Below are 17,194 nucleotides of genomic sequence, written 5' to 3' on the forward strand. Positions count from 1 at the left end.
CTCATACCAGCTTAAACATAATGCAAAATGCAGTACAGGGGAGACAGGAATATGCAACCAGGCCGGAAGCAGACCATGGACGACCAGAGGGGCGAGAGTCAGCAAAGCGGGCTTGTACAGGAAGCTAGTACAGGAAGCTGTGCCACTGGTACCCCATCTGGCTCAGGTGAGAGAACCGGACAACTCACCTGCCAGTACAGGAAGCTGTGCCACTGGGAGACACTACCCCACCCAGCCAAACAGGAGGGGGAACATAACGCAACTCGCCCGCTAGTAGAGGAAGCTTTGCCACTGGGAGGGACTACTCCACCTGGCCAAACAGGAGGGGGAACGTAACACAACTTGCCCACTAGTAGAGGAAGCTGTGCCACTGGGAGGGGCTACTCCACCTGGCCAAACAGAAGGGGGAACGTAACACAACTTGCCCGCTAGTAGAGGAAGCTGTGCCACTGGGAGGGGCTACTCCACCTGGCCAAACAGAAGGGGGAACATAACAACTCGCTTGCTAGTAGAGGATGCTATGCGGCTGGGAGAAACTATCCCACCTTGCTCAGGAGGAAGAATGTGATGCAACTCGTCTGCTAGTACAGGAAGTTATGCCACTGGCAGAAACTACCCCACTTGGGTGAACAAGAGGGAGTAAGCGAAAACTCACCTGCTAGTAGAGGAAGCTATACCACTAGGAGAAACTACCTTGCCTGGCTCATAAGAGAGAACGAGGTGCAACTCACCTGCTAGTAGAGGAATCTACAGCACTGGGAGAGACTACCCCACCGGGCCAACCAGGAGGGAGAACGTGATGCACTGAAGCAGCGCCGAACTGGATCATAACTGGACAGCTGAACAGGAACATGGGAGACCTGCACTTCCCCAGATGGACTGGCTGCAGGAAGTGAGCTAATCTCTTCATAAAATGGAGACTGCCACTCAGTGTTACATGGGTATGATCAGCCAGCAGGGCCAATTCCTTAACGGGGAGTACAGCCAAGGACTGGGCTTCTGTTAGTGCACAGTGGCACCAGTGAATAATCTTTGCAACCCAATGCAGCTACCGATGGGCCACAGTTGTACAAATACAAGACCAGGAAAGAACACTTATGTGACTTTTCTATACACCCTGGAACTCGCTGAATTGAATTAAACAATCAACCTTGAATTTATGCACTAATTAAATTAACAAGAACTAGTGGTATCTCCTAGCATAGCGAATGTATTCTAGGTCAGTGTCACGATCTTAAGGAACATTAGCCTTGTCAAGCCCTTTCTGCCAAGAACAGTGATTGGCGGAACAACATTCACCAGGAAACACAAATCTAAGTCAAACTGAGCACCTCAAAATAAAATAACTAATGTACATTAACAACACTAAAGACTACAAAAACGCAAATCCCAGTACTGAAAAGAGACCCAAGCCCACATGAAAGGCCCACAATGGCTGCAACACAATACTGTCAAACATCTCAAAGGTCAAAACCTACACCAGGCTGTCAGTCAGTTCCTTATTTCTGAGATAGTCTCAGAGAAGCCGAAAACATCACCTGCCAAATTGACATCACTTTGGAAACTCTCATGAGAGACAACCATAGATCAGTCTGAAAAGACACAATGGAAACTACAACAAAGTCTGAATTACTGAGAACCAACCTGGCCTCTTATCAATTCTGATTAGACTCGACAAACAGATCATCAGATGGACTACCCTCGCTTGGCACAGGAGCTACGACCCCTGCAGAAGAAAGCCCTGATTACAAGGACCGAGTCACCGAAAAACTGTCCGGTTCTATGGTAGCCTGGAAGGAACGGAATCAGAAACAAAAGTTCACTTTCTTATCAATTTACATCAGAAATCAGTAAGCAGCCGTTTGATTCTCCCTTAGAAGGTCACTAAGCACACAGACTATGCAACAAAATCTACTACATCAAGACAATAAATAGTTTGCTTCCTGTGTCACCAACAAGCCTGACAAGTGATACGAGCAGCAGGAATCAGAATGGCCGAATTATTTACAGAAAACGCCAGATCTGTGTCGCAGCATAGTTTTCCCAAGAGATTAACGTGAACTTTCTAGCTGTGCACGCCCTTAGTTTAATTTGGGATGTTGTGTAAGTCCTATTGGAACCGGCATGGATGTTAATTACCACGCACAGTAGAAATTTGGAATTTCATGAACCAGAACAATTAGAAATGTTCCTGGAATTACTGGAGACATTAGCCTGGGACAGCTGATAAGCACACAGCATTACCATAGAGACAAACCCTCCCCTTGTAGAAGGCCTTCTGAAACTAACACTTTGGAGTCACAAGGAGAAGGCAACCGATAAAAGTTGGGAAGACACTACCTTAGAGACAGGGACAAATTCGATCACCTCTGGAAGTGTAAGAAAACCTCTCCGATCCCAAAAGCCCAGCTAGTAGTAGATATTATTCAGCACAAGAATAAACAGTAAATACACAAGTGTGACCCACATCAATGGATTAAGGACCTGATTTGTTCAGTACATCAGCACCACTCACAGTGCCCTGGGGACACACGGTTCTACTCCGCTTCCATAATTCTAAAATGAGGCATTTCACTTTGGATTAACCTCAATACCTAGTTTTAAATGTATGCATAAGCAATGCATGAGACGTTCCTATCACTATCAATGGCCATAATGAACAGCGTACTCGTCTCCTCAGGAAAGTGTTCTTGCTTTCTGAAGAGACGAGCAGAGTGATTGATCTTCAGAGTTTAGATTGCTTGTGTTTCTTACCATATGCTATGTTGCTTTCTTAGCATTCAGTAACCGATTATTTTGTCTAATTATTTGGATTTCTGTTCAGAAAAAAACACCAGAATGTACAATTCAAAAGTTCTGGAGAGTCCAGATGATGAGGTGCATTTGTCAAGATTGACCCACTAAGCTCACAGCTCACTTTAAAGTCTTTTACTCTAATAAGACCAGCAAAGCTGACTTCCAGTCATCAACCTCTTGGGTCCTTAAAAGTTTAGTTCCACAAAGGTAGTCATCGGAGGGGGCTAAAATCACACAATACATCCATTAAGGGATCAATCTGGTCCCAACGATAAAATTAATACTATCAATGACAGGGCACTGCGATGTTGGAGTACCATGGTCAGGAGACCGACCCTTCCGGGATAGAAAGAGTTCACCTCTGTATCCTGTGTACACAGCACTTCTTCTAGGATTGACTGGTTCTTTACTTCAAATTCAGTTTAGTGTTGCAGGAGGCTTCTTCACTCTAGGAGGGACGGCGCATCACTCCCCGGTGTCGTTAGTATCAGAGTTATACCACATAATCCCATCACCCAGAAGACAGATAATGAGTGTATCCACACACAAAAAGCCAAGCCTCTTTAAAGGAATATCTGTGGCTGTATAATTAGCATGAAACAGAGATTGTGTGATGCCAGCCTAAACCCACCGGGCTAAAGGAAATCCAACTGTATAAGGTTACAAGAGATGAGAGTGGGCCTTAGCAAAAAGCAAATTCAATACAGATCAGAGCCCTCAACTTTCATGACTTCCCACCAGAACTACTGAGAACACCGGAGCAGAAAAAAATGCTCTATTTACATAGTCTGCGGTGGCGTCATTTAGAAGAGAATAAAAAAGGCGTGTTGTATGCCAACAGCTCAACTTAAACTCAGGCTATGTCAAGCAGCATCCCCACCACTTTTGAGGCGTCTCAAAATCTAAGACAATCTGCAGAAAATACCAAAATATTTTCAAACTATTTTGGCCACCCGTAGCTATGATCATGAAGACACAGCTCCGCCGAAAAAAAAAAAAAAAACGTTTGTCAGGAATACTACTGTCCAGATTATCTGGCGAAGTGAGAAACCAAGTGGAGGAAGAAATTACTATAGATGTGAAGTCATAGCTGACTTACTATATAATAAAGGCTCTGAAAAGATGGCCTGCCAGCTGAATTCTACACTTGAAGCCTCTATGGAACCTGTACTTTAGGGCGTGTTTACAGAGCCACAAAACACAGACTTTGTAGTACATTCAGTAACATGATAACAACCCTTATACACAAGCCAGGTAAAGACCCTTCCATTAAACTGGCTATGGACAGATATGTTTAATTGACGCCAACAAACATTTTGGCAGGGGTGTTGGCAAACCATCTAAAAAAAGTCATCCTTGGTCTCATAAATGACTCTCAAGTGGGATCTGGCAACCTTATAATACACTTGAGATTAGTAACCAATACAATATATCAGGTAAAAAAATTTTTTTTCAAAAAGTAGCAGTTCATTAGATGCAGAACAAAATCTTCAACTGCAACGAACGGGGATATTTCCTAGGACCTTAGAAAGGTCCACCACAGGCCCCAATTTTATGGACAAAGCGAAATGACTATGCGATGAACCCTCAGCCCAAATCGATTGTGGGTTGTTCCCTCAAACATTCCTTGCTCGCAGGTGCAGGAGACGGGGATTCCCGCTTTGCCTCCTCCTATTATTATTGCCACAGGAACCCCTTGCAGCTGCCACTGGGCAAACCAATTCCATCACAGATTATAAAAAAGGCTGTCGTTTGCAAGGCCCTGCTGTATGCAGATGACACCCTCACATTAAGGGAGCCCAGAGCTTCGCTACCAACCTTGCTCTCCTTGATTAAAACCTTCCTGCCTTTTTCACAATATAAGGTTATCTTGGGAATGAGTGGAATTCCACCAGAAACAACAGTGGTGGTAGCAGATTAGGAATGCACCTGGTGGTCCTCCATACTGAAATACCCGAGGGTTCTGATCAACGGATATTTGATAGGTATGAACCCAGACTATTTATTTGCCCAGATACAATTATTTGCCCAGATACAATTATTTGCTCGCGATATTATCCATCCCCATTTCTAATTGCATACTAAAAACATGCACAAGTGCATCAAAGACTTTATCTGGGCAGGCAGGAAGCTGATGCTTAAAATCCACCTTATTACAAGTTCTGCTTGAATCAAGAGGCCTACACACCTACCAAATATGAGTATCACCCACATACTAACATTCACAACCGCTATCATGACACATGATTGCACAGACCCCATGCCCAACACGCGCTGACTATTAGAGAACAGGCTCACCTAAGAAATCATCTGGCTGAGTGTCCGGGAAACTGACATGCTCAAGTTTTCACATACTGGTTTTCGGGCCAGTTGCTCGACTCTAGATAATATTATGGCACTAAACCTGATTGCTACACTCTCTTTGACTAATCCTAGTAACAAGCTCTTCGTCTGATTTGTTGATAAATTTGACAAAGTGGACAGAAATCCTCTCTGGTGCAAAATAAAACTTGGGACACAGAATGTAGTTCATTGCACTTTTTAATTGCATCACATTCAGACAACCGATTGCAAGTTAGGCTATCACATGACAGGGCCTTTCCACCAAAATACTGTTTACTGCCCTGGGTATGAAACAAGGGCATATCTAGGCACCGCTCTCGATTTCTTTATTTATGGCGAATTTTCCAGATTATTTGGACCATCTATTGTTACTTAAATTGGGAAAGCCTAGGAGTCTCTTTTAGCTTACATGGGCGACACGATTCTATTATCTATAGGCTTACAGCGTCACCTCTATGGACTGAAGACAATAAAATGAAAAGCAAAAAAATAAATATCTAAAACTAGCATTCTTCTGGTTGTCTAAAACCTTCCTTTACTTGAACCTTTGATCTCAATATAATCAAACATGCCCCTGGCAACTCAAATCTGGATGTACAAATAATAAACTGAACTGGAACCCTCATGTGGTGAAGCTTATGTCTGGGACCAAGACCATCAAGAATCTTGTTACTTAACAAAGGAGGGCGTGCCATTGGTCCTGCCATCAGCGTAACAAGAACGAACTTCTATAAATTTAGCACTGTACAATGAATTATGTTTACATTTACCTACCAATCTACTGGCATAAATGTTTCTATTGCAAGGGATTTCCACAAGACAACCCGTATTTGAGTCCTGCTCACAGAAACCAACTATGCAGATACACTACGGCGGGGCTCCTCTAAGGCACAACGCATGTTTAATAATGGGAGAGGCCATATTTAAACGGCAACTTTGGTCATATTTGGGCTTTTTCAAAATAAACAGTTCCAAAATGGCTCCATGAAATCTTTTGGAGATCTATATTACGAATTTCACCAACCAACTTCACAAGAGCACAGTTACCCGGGAAACGTGGCCTGACAAGATGGGAGCCTAGACGTGTTTCTGGGAAGCTCACCAGTCTGGGCATAACATTCCTGCTATTTCTTACCATACAAGAAGCACCTAATTGCCCCAATTACATGGAGTTAGCCTCAATGATGTGGAGTGTCCTTTTTATGGTCGAGCCTGCGTTGCATGCGCTCGCGCATGCGTATCGCAGCGAGACGCTTTAGTGTTTAGAGAAGGGCTCGGAGCCCTGTCAACATCACGTCAGTGTTTTTTATTGGTTCGTGGGCTTGCCTAATAAAATCTGCTTGCTTTCATTAGTCGAAGGCACGCATAGGTCATGCCTTTTCCGGTAGCTAGCCCTCCTCGAGCGCAGCGACCAAGTACAGAAAACATGCGAGGCTCGCTGTTTTCCATCGGGCTCATGGACTTCTTTTTCTCTAATTTACGAGCACGATCTCGCTTGGCAGAAGTCGAACGCTTTACATAGTTAATTTCACTTTTTCGGGTTATGTACATAAATGCACTTTTGCCCGATAGGTGAAAAGTCAGGTTAGGAGTTTAAAACACGATCAGCTCTAACATGAGCAAACGCGAGACCTGTTGCATTGGAAATGCTTGTTTAAATTGGGATGTGGTCAGGGACCAAGCAAAACCGACAAGTATAGCCCTAGGGGAACAGCTGCAGCTGTGCCCGAGGTGCCAAAGAACCCGCCAGAGGCACCCGGGGATGACGGCGCATCGTCTGCCAAGAAGGAGTGAAAGGAGCAGCGGACACTGGCTGACGACCGCCAAACAACCGCAACCTCAATACCTGTGAGGGAGCTGTGCAGAGAAAACGTCAGCGGAGCGCACCAGCCTGGTAGAACGCACATCTCTGTGAATCGCGGACCCAAGGCCTGCAACGTGCCCTGAACTGGACTTAAGGAGGGCAGGGGAGGGCCCCAGAGTCTAAAACTACAATGGGCTGGGCAGTGGGGGGGGAAACATTTCTAGAAGAGTCGGCCTGCCTGGCAGAACGCGTTTCTGTGGGTCACAGACCACAGACCTGAACCGAGCATCGGACTGGATGTACAGAAGCAGGGAAGAGTCCCTGAATCTCACTTGAGTCCCGGCAGGCACTAATAAGAAAAGCCAGCACGCTGCAATCGGGTTAGCTGGCCGGTGCTCAGCACGCATCCTCGCTGCGATGAGGTTCTTGAGCAGAGGGTGCTTCGGTGGAGCGGGACTGCCTAGCGGAATGCGCAGTAGATGAAGAGCAACCCCAAGACCTACTCTGAGTGCAGGCCATAAACTGGAGGAGAGGCGCCTGACACTCCCTAGTAGCCCTCAACAGACCCAGTGGGGGGATCACCAGAAAACCCGAACTGCTCTGACCTCCAGATAAGTAAGATATACTGCTTCAGAGAAAGCGGTTGATAATCGTGATACGAGCAATAAAGTCACAAATGGGGGGAATTAAATGACAATGCATAGCACAGATTGGAGAGACGCCACAGCTGCCTGGAGTTAACGAGGGACTAGTCGATTGTAACCAACTCCCAACCCTCCCCCCTCCCAATACCACCCTGTAATCTGTTTTTGCTACAAAAGAGGGGTGATTGTGAGGCCTATGGCAGGGGAACGCAAAAGGGGCAGTATACTATACAATAAGATCATAAAAGAGATCTAGAACCAGAGGTGACGACCCCCCGTTTGTTTCCCTGCAATAATGGTGAAAGATAAGTCCCAAAAGGGGGTGCAATCCAATAAAATTGTGAACTATACTATGCCTGCCCAGGAGGCCTCCGAGGCTGATCATGGCGCCCCACCTTAGAGCACAGTGAACCAGAGCAGGGCACGGCTGAGATACTGGTCACTATTAGGGGTACCGGGCGGTGCTGGAAACAAGGAATATATTCCATGACTTTCAACACTAATCAACTGTGGCAGGACCTCTGTAACGTGGTGGAGAAGGCCACACCCACAGAGGAAGAAATAGTCACCCTGCACACTACAGTTCAGGACCTACAGACCACAGCTGCAGAACTTAAACGCAAAGCCACCCAACTCAATCTCTGCAGGATGCTGAAGGCAGGCCCCGGCGGAATAATTTTCTCTATTTTTCTGAATGAGCAGAGGTGCCGTCAGTGGGCATATTTCTGGGGGACTGGATCACCACTGCCCTCAAACCAATCAAGTTATCCAAATTTTTCACAAGTGAACGAGCGCACCAAGGCTTGGGGCCTCAGCCAAGACAATCACCTTGAGCAATCACAGTCTGATTGTTCAAATGTAGAGATAGAAACATAATACTGCAACATCTGAGTCCATGGCCCCCGCAACACAGAGATGCCCTGATTCAAATTTATTAAAACTATGCCAGGAAAGTTCAGGAACTCCATAAGAACTCTATGGGTGTCAAAAAACGGCTGGGAGAAATTGACATTAAATACAGTTTGATATTCCCTGCACGGCTCTGAATCCAGCACAAGGGCAAAGTGTCCTTTTGGGACTCACCTCAGGAGGCTCATGATTGGAGGGACTCAATGGGCACCCTACTGAAAGACCAAACTCTTCAGTGGGGAGAAGATAGGCGCACAGGAGAGAGGTGCGCCAAACGTCAGAGGGAGACTGCATTGAAGAAGAGAGTTACACTCCTCAAATCTTCCAGGGGAACATATCTTGTTCAACTCTGATGGTACACTGCGGGTAGAACCTGAGCCGCACATAACGCAGCATTCATACTCGCCCGTGGACACAGTCCAAGAGACAACGTGATGATGCATCCACAAGATGATTGGTTGAAATGGCTAGCTAGTCCATTATGGGGACAGGGACTGTGAAATACATTGGGGTCTAGAAATTGCAGGTCTATGATCTTAAATAATACTTATTCCTACCACTTGAGGGTTGTGGTATATAGGGAGACATATCCAGATCACCATCATGAGAAATAGAGGATGTGGCTGGTAAACTTCCAGGATGGGGAGGTCTGGGGCCCAGGCCACAGTGCACGGCTGAGCTCCAGGTTGGGGCTTGAGACGTGCACCAGATCGGGATCCCAGTCAGTGAATACATACATTGATTTTGCCTAAGATTCACAAGGGTCACTAAGGGACTGGGAGGGTGTCTGGGGCAGGGTTTATGTCGCTCATGACCGCAGGTTGTGCCCAGGGTGGGGGGGGGGGGGGGCATGTTGATGTTGTTTGTCGTCTTATTTTACATAAAAAGAGGAGTGTTCAACTTGGCATCTTTGGCGTGGTCTCCCTTAACTTTTTGCCTCCGTTTCCCACGTTGATGTGTGCTGGACTCTGTTTTTGCTGTTTTTGTTACTCTGGGCACCTTACCACTGCTATCCACTGCTAAAGTGCAAGTGTTCCTATGTAAAATGACCAGCAAGGCCCAGGAGTACTAAACCCAGGAGGGAGAGTCACAGTGGACCCTCAGTGTCACAGAGTCCAAAAGAGCAGAAGCAGCACCCATCAGAGTCCCACAGGACGGGGACACAGAAGTTGCAGAAGGAGCCCACGCAGCACTACAGGAAAGGGTTGCACGCTGCAGGAGAACCACGCAGAGATGAGCGTCACAGGAAGGAGTGCTGGGGGCTGGAGCTACACGTCGCCTGAAGATCCCTTGGAGGAGATGCAAACAAGCCTTGGCATCTGCAAGAGAAGCAGTGCACGGGGTACTGTCCTGCGTGGGAAGGCAAGGGCTTACCTTCACCAAAGTTGGACAGCTGGCAGAGAGGACTACTCCAGACCACCACCTGTGATGCAGGATTCACGCAGCTCAAGATGAGGGGAGATTCACACAGTCAAAGTGGAAGTTGCAGAGGAATCCTACTGGAATCTTGCAAGCCGATTCTGAGGACCCACCCAAGAGAGAGAGACCCTAAATAGCCCTGAAAGGAATCCCCATCAGCAGAGGGCTCTGACATCACCTACTTGGCATGGCCACTCAGATCTCCCCGAGTTCCCTGCCAACCTTGGAAACAAAATGTCAGAACCAAGGGACCTTCTCGAGGAGCTCTGAGCACCAACCCTGAGGTGGTGATAGAAAGGGGAGTGCTCACTCCCCTTTCCATTGTCCAGTTGCATTGTCCAGTTTCACGCCAGAGCTACCCCTCCCAAGCCAGTCACATCTATTTCCAAAGGGAGAGAGTGTTACATCCATCTTCCAAAAGGAAATCATTTGTTCTGCCTTCCTGGGCTTGATAAGATCAAGCAGGAGGGCAGAAACCTGTCTGAGGGGCGGCAGCAGCTGGGCTGCCTGGAAAGCCCTCAAAGACTGGTGGTAGCAATGCTGGGGGTCCTCTAAGGAGCCACCAGAATGTATGGAATCATACTTTCAATACTTGCAACAGCATTGGGGTATGATTCCAACATGTTTGATACCAAACATGCCCAGGTTTGGAGTTACCATTATGTAGCTGGACATAGGTAGTGACCTATGTCCAGTACACATGTAAAATGGCCCCAATGCTCTGGGTACCTAGGTACCATATACTATGGACTTACATGGGTGCACCAGTAAGCCAATAGTGGGAAGAAAAAGGTACAGCTACCAATTTAGAAGGGAAAGAGCATAACCACTGAGGTCCTGGTTTGCAGGATCCCAGTGGACACAGTCAAACACACTGACAACGTGCAGAAAATGGGAGTAACCATGCCAAGAAAGAGGGCACTTTCCTACATCCACCAACGACGTTTCCTGATATAGTCCATGAGTCATATCCCCATGACTTATAACAAGAGCTATCACTTGGAGTGCTCACTGAGTTACTTTATACGAGATTTGGTTACTTCTGGATCAGTGTTTCGTACAAAGGTCTGTTTGGGCAGAGTTCTCCATCATAGAAACCAGCTCTCGTTCCTCAGGCGATTTACTGGAATGAGCAACATCCCACCCACCACTAACAATATCCATCTACACATGGATGTCTCTCCGACTACAAGCACTGCCAACCCCTCCCCCCCCACATCAACCGCACACATCCCCCACTCACCTCGCTCTACTCGCCAATCCAACAGGACTGAAGAGACCACTTGTCATCTATCATACTTCTTTCAACCACCAGTGTGAAAATAAGCAAACCAGGCAACAGTTAAGGAATTTACCCATCACACTTGGTCACCCTGGAATACAACAATTCACAAAACATTCAAGCTCCTTCCCACATTAAATATAACAATTCTGCTTCACTAAAGCAGAGGTCCATTAACGCCCATGCCCACCCCCAAGTTTCACAAGAAATTACTAACAGAAAAATCAATCTACAAAAAAAACGATGGATCCCCAGTCAACCCCAAGATGACCTCCCGAGTCTGGCCCTGCACCACAAAGAAAATTGTAAATGACATAACCAACGCTGCCAACTACAAGTCAACTACTGAAGAAGCCTCCAAAAGATCTCACAGGTGTCCAAAGCCGTCAACTCACTTGCAAGTACCCACAACAGATGAAGTTAAGTCAGCATTCCAAGTAAGACACCAACATTTGGTCTCCCAAGCACATACCTCAAAAACATTACCACCACCCTCTAGAACCCATATATGAAAAGGACCTATTCCTACTCAAACAACCACCATGGAGAAGAACTGAAAACCTCATATTAGTCACCACCAGTCTTACTGGCAGTTTCTTCAAAACACTTTTAAAACAGAGCAGCTCCCCTCTCTACTGATGCAACAAGTCTCAGGCCCCCACCAACCCGTGACCCAGCACATAAATACCACTCCTACAGGAGACAATCAAGAAAACATATAACTGCAAAAACGAATTAACAATAGTCTACAAGAAAAATATCATAATGGATTCTAACCTCAATGCAGCACCTACACGGCTACCATTCCTGATTGGACACAAATCACAGACAACACTGATTCCTGACTCATTCAACATACTCTACTACCAAAACCTAATGTTTTATCAACCTGGATGTGAATCAACAGTAAAATATAATAATAGGTTCCTGCCATTATCTCTATTGATGTGGCCAAATGGCTACTTTCAGATTGCAGCCTCAAAACAATGACTTGATAAATACTTCAAGGGTGTGTTCACTCCCATGTGATCGTTAACCTGGACACGGAACCACGCTGAGAACCCCTCACCAAACAGAATAAAAATACACAGGTGATGCACAGTACCGGGAAGTCTCCAAAAACAAGGCCATTTATCAACTCATGACTGCCTCGCCCACATGCAGGACTGCAGACCAGAAGCCAATGTCAAGCTAAAAAGACGGACTAAATGTATCCTCTATGGCCAATCACACTCTAAACAACCTCTGATCCAGCATGGACTTTCTGACATTAAGATGTAGCACCACACCTACACACAACTCCTTCTCCAAAGGACCACACAGGAGTCACAGCGTGTGTGCCCTAAGGAACCACCTGGACATGATGCAACAGAAGGTAGCACAGGAAATCAGCAATCTGTGCCTTACAAGCAGCTGCTGCATTAAACGAAACAGAACTTGCTCTCTGGAGGTAAAGTACAGACGCACTGCAGCAAATTACTAGCCAGGAAGCACACACTATGTACCCCACAAGTACTGAAGTTCTTTTAAAATCCATGGTGCCCATACAACCAAACCCCAGAGTTTGTTCGGCAAAAAGAACAAAAGACTGTAGGTCTGGGCACCTATTGCTTGAACTAAGAAAGTAGAATGCAATCTTCAAGCTGCAGAGTACACAAGACTTTCCATGATACGTCAGCCTATAGGACTTTCTTGAGAAGACCGCAGGAGTTTCTAGTGTCTTGTCCATCCTAACTTTGTGAGACAGGCAGCCCATGGTTAAGTCAATACTCACTACACAGTACCCAAGTTTGTTTAGGAGTCCCCATGATATCTCCAGGGATATGGAATTCCCATCGCCCGATGTCCCTGACACACTGTTTTCATGTTTACTTTGTCCACTGGACAAGCAGACTGAAACCTTTGCAGTACAAACAATTTCCCTGCCAGGTTGCAATGTGCAATATGGTTGGGGTAAGACAATCGCCTGCTGCTAGTGCTAGCTATGTATTCACTTATGTAGGATGTTGCAAACCGCTTACATTCGTCTTTATTGCAAAGCCTTCACTGGCAGGGCCGGCGCTCTATGGGAATACAGTGAGCAGTAAGCTCAGCTTGCACGAGAGACCGACTCCAGAGAAGGAGCCTGTTCACAAAATGTAACTTCATTTACAAGGCTTCCAGAATGCTGCCTGATCATATGTAGAGAAGAATGACTAAGATCGGAAGTTGTTCTCCATGTGAATTAAAGCCAAATAATATTGGCAACTAAAATACAGGCCATTCAAAGAGAGACGTTTGCTAAGATATTGCACAATTTTAACTGTCAAATTAAAATATGTTTTCTCTAGACACCAATTATTAAAACGTGTTAAATGCATGGCATCATTTCAAAAAACAAAAACGGATATTCTGTGTAAAACCATTAGGTGCAACATGTTAAAAACGGTGATACCACTCAAAGAAAATCACAAAAGCGCCAGTGGAAGGACCTTTCACTGGTGCAGATTTACAACTTTTGGGCATTCACAAGAGTTACAGAAGTGGACCTGGAAGAAATGTTCCTAGCAAACTTTTGTTTGTATTTTCAACTTGACACAGGTGAATATTCACGTGGTCATCTGGTAATGCAAAATCTTGAAGAAAAAAAGTAAATTGACACGTGAATACTGTTTTCCTTAATTTCTACAGCAGGAAAATGTTGTTCCCCCTTTCTCCACACCCAGGATTTTATTTTTTTTAATGGATTGCTGCTTTAAAAAAATATACTGCTTCCCTTATCAGAAGTACATTTGCAAAACTTTCTCATGGAGGAAATGGATTGGAGAGGAGTCTACGACTGACCACGTACACGTTTGGGTGAAGATAAATTCTCTGGTTATTCCAGCCACGGAACCACAAGTTCTCATCAGCTTCCAGACCATGTCAGCAGCTTTTTCACAAGAACAGTTTGTTGCACACAGATTGTTTTAAGGAGTGCAAAACCAACTTATGAAAGTTTGACTACTGGGTACTTGGGGAAATGACTTGGAGAGCCAAGCCTAAATATTCTGAGTGACAAGATGCTGCAGAGTTCATCCAAAACATGAGCCAGTCATTAGTCTGATGCTTGGTAGATGCTCAAAATGATGGCAGAGTGAGATGACGTGATGTTCCCAAGAATTATAAAATGTGCTGAAGCGGAGAAAGTTGGACTGAGTGGACTTCCTGATCCTGCAGTGGGAGCCCAACACTAGATCACAAATATAATATGAGTTCTGTTTTTAGTGAAACCTTCTGAAATGAAACGAATGCTTTAAAGCAGTGGTTCCCAACCTTTTGACTTCTCTGGACCCCCACTTTTATCATTACTGGATCCCAGGGATCCCCACTGAATCATTATTGGAATCCAGAGACCCCACCCCTCACCGAGTCAGTACTGAAAGCTGGGGACCTAATCTGTTAATATTATTTAATTTTCTAAGCAGTGGCCGACCCAAACTCCCCCTCCCCCTTGAAGAGGCTTTGCAGGACCCCAGGGGTCCCTGGACCACAGGTTGGGAACCAGTGCTTTAAAGTAAACCTGCTTTAGCATCTCACAAGGCATTTCCTCAGATACTAAAGTACAAAAGAAAGCAACGGTACAGTTAGATGAATGGGTCAGGATGATACTGATGCAGTTAGGTGCAGGAAGTGATGGTTCTCTGGACAGGTGGGTGCAGGAAGTGATTGGACAGGTGGGTGCAGGAAGTGGTGGTTCTGTGGACAGATGGGAGCAGGAAGTGATTGGACAGGTGGGTGCAGGAAGTGGTGGTTCTCTGGACAGGTGGGTGCAGGAAGTGGTGGTTCTCTGGACAGGTGGGTGCAGGAAGTGGTGGTTCTCTGGACAGGTGGGTGCAGGAAGTGGTGGTTCTCTGGACAGGTGGGTGCAGGAAGTGGTGGTTCTCTGGACAGGTGGGTGCAGGAAGTGGTGGTTCTCTGGACAGGTGGGTGCAGGAAGTGGTGGTTCACTGGACAGATGGGTGCAGAAGTGGTGGTTCACTGGACAGATGGGTGCAGAAGTGGTGGTTCACTGGACAGATGGGTGCAGAAGTGGTGGTTCACTGGACAGATGGGTGCAGAAGTGGTGGTTCACTGGACAGATGGGTGCAGAAGTGGTGGTTCACTGGACAGATGGGTGCAGAAGTGGTGGTTCACTGGACAGGTGATGGTTCTCTGGACAGGTGGGCGCAGGAAGTGATGGGACAAGTGGGTGCAGGGAGTGATGGGGCAGGGGGGCGCAGGAAGTGATGGTTCCCTGGACAGGTGATGGTTCTCTGGACAGGTGGGCACAGGAAGTGATGGGAGGGTGCAGGGAGTGATGGGACAGGTGGGTGCAGGAAGTGATGGGACAGGGGGGTGCAGGAAGTGATGGGACAGGTGTGGTAATGGTTCCCTGGACAGGGGGGTGCAGGAAGTGATGGGACAGGGGGGTGCAGGAAGTGATGGGACAGGGGGGGGCGGTGATGGGACAGGGGGGGGGTGATGGGACAGGGGGGTGGTGATGGGACAGGGGGGTGGTGATGGGACAGGGGGGGCGGTGATGGGACAGGGGGGGCGGTGATGGGACAGGGGGGGGTGGTGATGGGACAGGAGGGGTGGTGATGGGACAGGGGGGGCGGTGATGGGACAGGAGGGGTGGTGATGGGACAGGGGGGGGTGGTGATGGGACAGGGGGGGTGGTGATGGGACAGGGGGGGGTGGTGATGGGACAGGGGGGGGTGGTGATGGGACAGGGGGGGGGTGGTGATGGGACAGGGGGGGGTGGTGATGGGACAGGGGGGGGTGGTGATGGGACAGGGAGGGGTGGTGATGGGACAGGGGGGGGTGGTGATGGGACAGGGGGGGGTGGTGATGGGACAGGGGGGGGTGGTGATGGGACAGGGGGGGTGGTGATGGGACAGGGGGGGTGGTGATGGGACAGGGGGGTGGTGATGGGACAGGGGGGGCGGTGATGGGACAGGGGGGGCGGTGATGGGACAGGGGGGGTGGTGATGGGACAGGGGGGGTGGTGATGGGACAGGGGGGGCGGTGATGGGACAGGGGGGGCGGTGATGGGACAGGGGGGGTGGTGATGGGACAGGGGGGGTGGTGATGGGACAGGGGGGGTGGTGATGGGACAGGGGGGTGGTGATGGGACAGGGGGGGTGGTGATGGGACAGGGGGGGCGGTGATGGGACAGGGGGGGTGGTGATGGGACAGGGGGGGTGGTGATGGGACAGGGGGGGTGGTGGTGGGACAGGGGGGGTGGGACAGGGGGGGTGGGACAGGGGGGGTGGGACAGGGGGGGTGGTGATGGTTCCCTGGACAGGTGGGCATTTAATAAAACTCCAACCCCTGGTGGGGTTTGCAGGAGCTGCAGAGATGGGGGGGCTGGGGAGGGGGGGGGTGAGTCCACGGCTTTGCCCTCTGGCCGGGGGGGGGGGTCACATCTCAGGGTCTCTCGCCCCTTTCGAGGAGGGGCCATGCAGATGCCCCCCCGGAGCTCCCCCCATCGAGAGCCCCCCCCCAGGGACCCAGTGGCAGAACCCCTTGATACCCGCCCCCCCACGCCATGGCAGGGGACCCCCCGGGGGAGAGGCCGGGGGTGTCAGGATCCCCCCCAGCTCCGGCGGGGGGGTTCGGCGCCCCGAGGGGGGTAGGCCCGCCCCCTCCCGCGGCCCCCCCGGACCCCCACCTTGTCCTTCTTGGTTTTGTTCGGCATCGCTCCCTCCGCCCGCTCCGGGTCTCGCGCACGCTCCGTCTGTCTCGGGCTCGGCCGCGCACGCGCACTGGGCCCGACCCGCGCCCCTCCTCGCCGCGGCTGCGTGCGCGCCCCCGACAGCACGCCGCGCCCTCGCGCACGCGCGCCCCTGAAGGACGGGGGCGAGGGAAGAGCACAGCGCAGTAACCGCAGCCTGCCTAGCAACAAGCCCCGCCTCCCTCCCCACCCGGGCCTGGCGAAGACAGCTCATTGGCGGCTGGCACCGGAAGCGGTGTGTGATTTGTCGGCGGGCCTGT

General features: G+C 48.6%; 1 protein-coding gene across 3 annotated transcripts in view; it reads right to left on the bottom strand.

Annotated features, from left to right (window-relative positions):
• Positions 1-16,978, bottom strand: part of PPP2R5D (protein phosphatase 2 regulatory subunit B'delta) — a 501,712-nt gene extending 484,734 nt beyond the window's left edge. For 2 of the 3 annotated variants that reach the window (XM_069236432.1, XM_069236434.1), the window contains exon 1: positions 16,872-16,978. In XM_069236432.1, the coding sequence (XP_069092533.1) occupies positions 16,872-16,898 (27 nt within the window). In that variant the 5' untranslated portion in view covers positions 16,899-16,978. The remainder of the gene's footprint in view (positions 1-16,871) is intronic. The other variant, XM_069236433.1, reaches the window with a different exon arrangement.
• Between the last annotated feature and the right edge of the window lie 216 nt (positions 16,979-17,194).

Source organism: Pleurodeles waltl, chromosome 5 (assembly GCF_031143425.1).
Source record: "Pleurodeles waltl isolate 20211129_DDA chromosome 5, aPleWal1.hap1.20221129, whole genome shotgun sequence".
NCBI lineage: Eukaryota > Metazoa > Chordata > Amphibia > Caudata > Salamandridae > Pleurodeles > Pleurodeles waltl.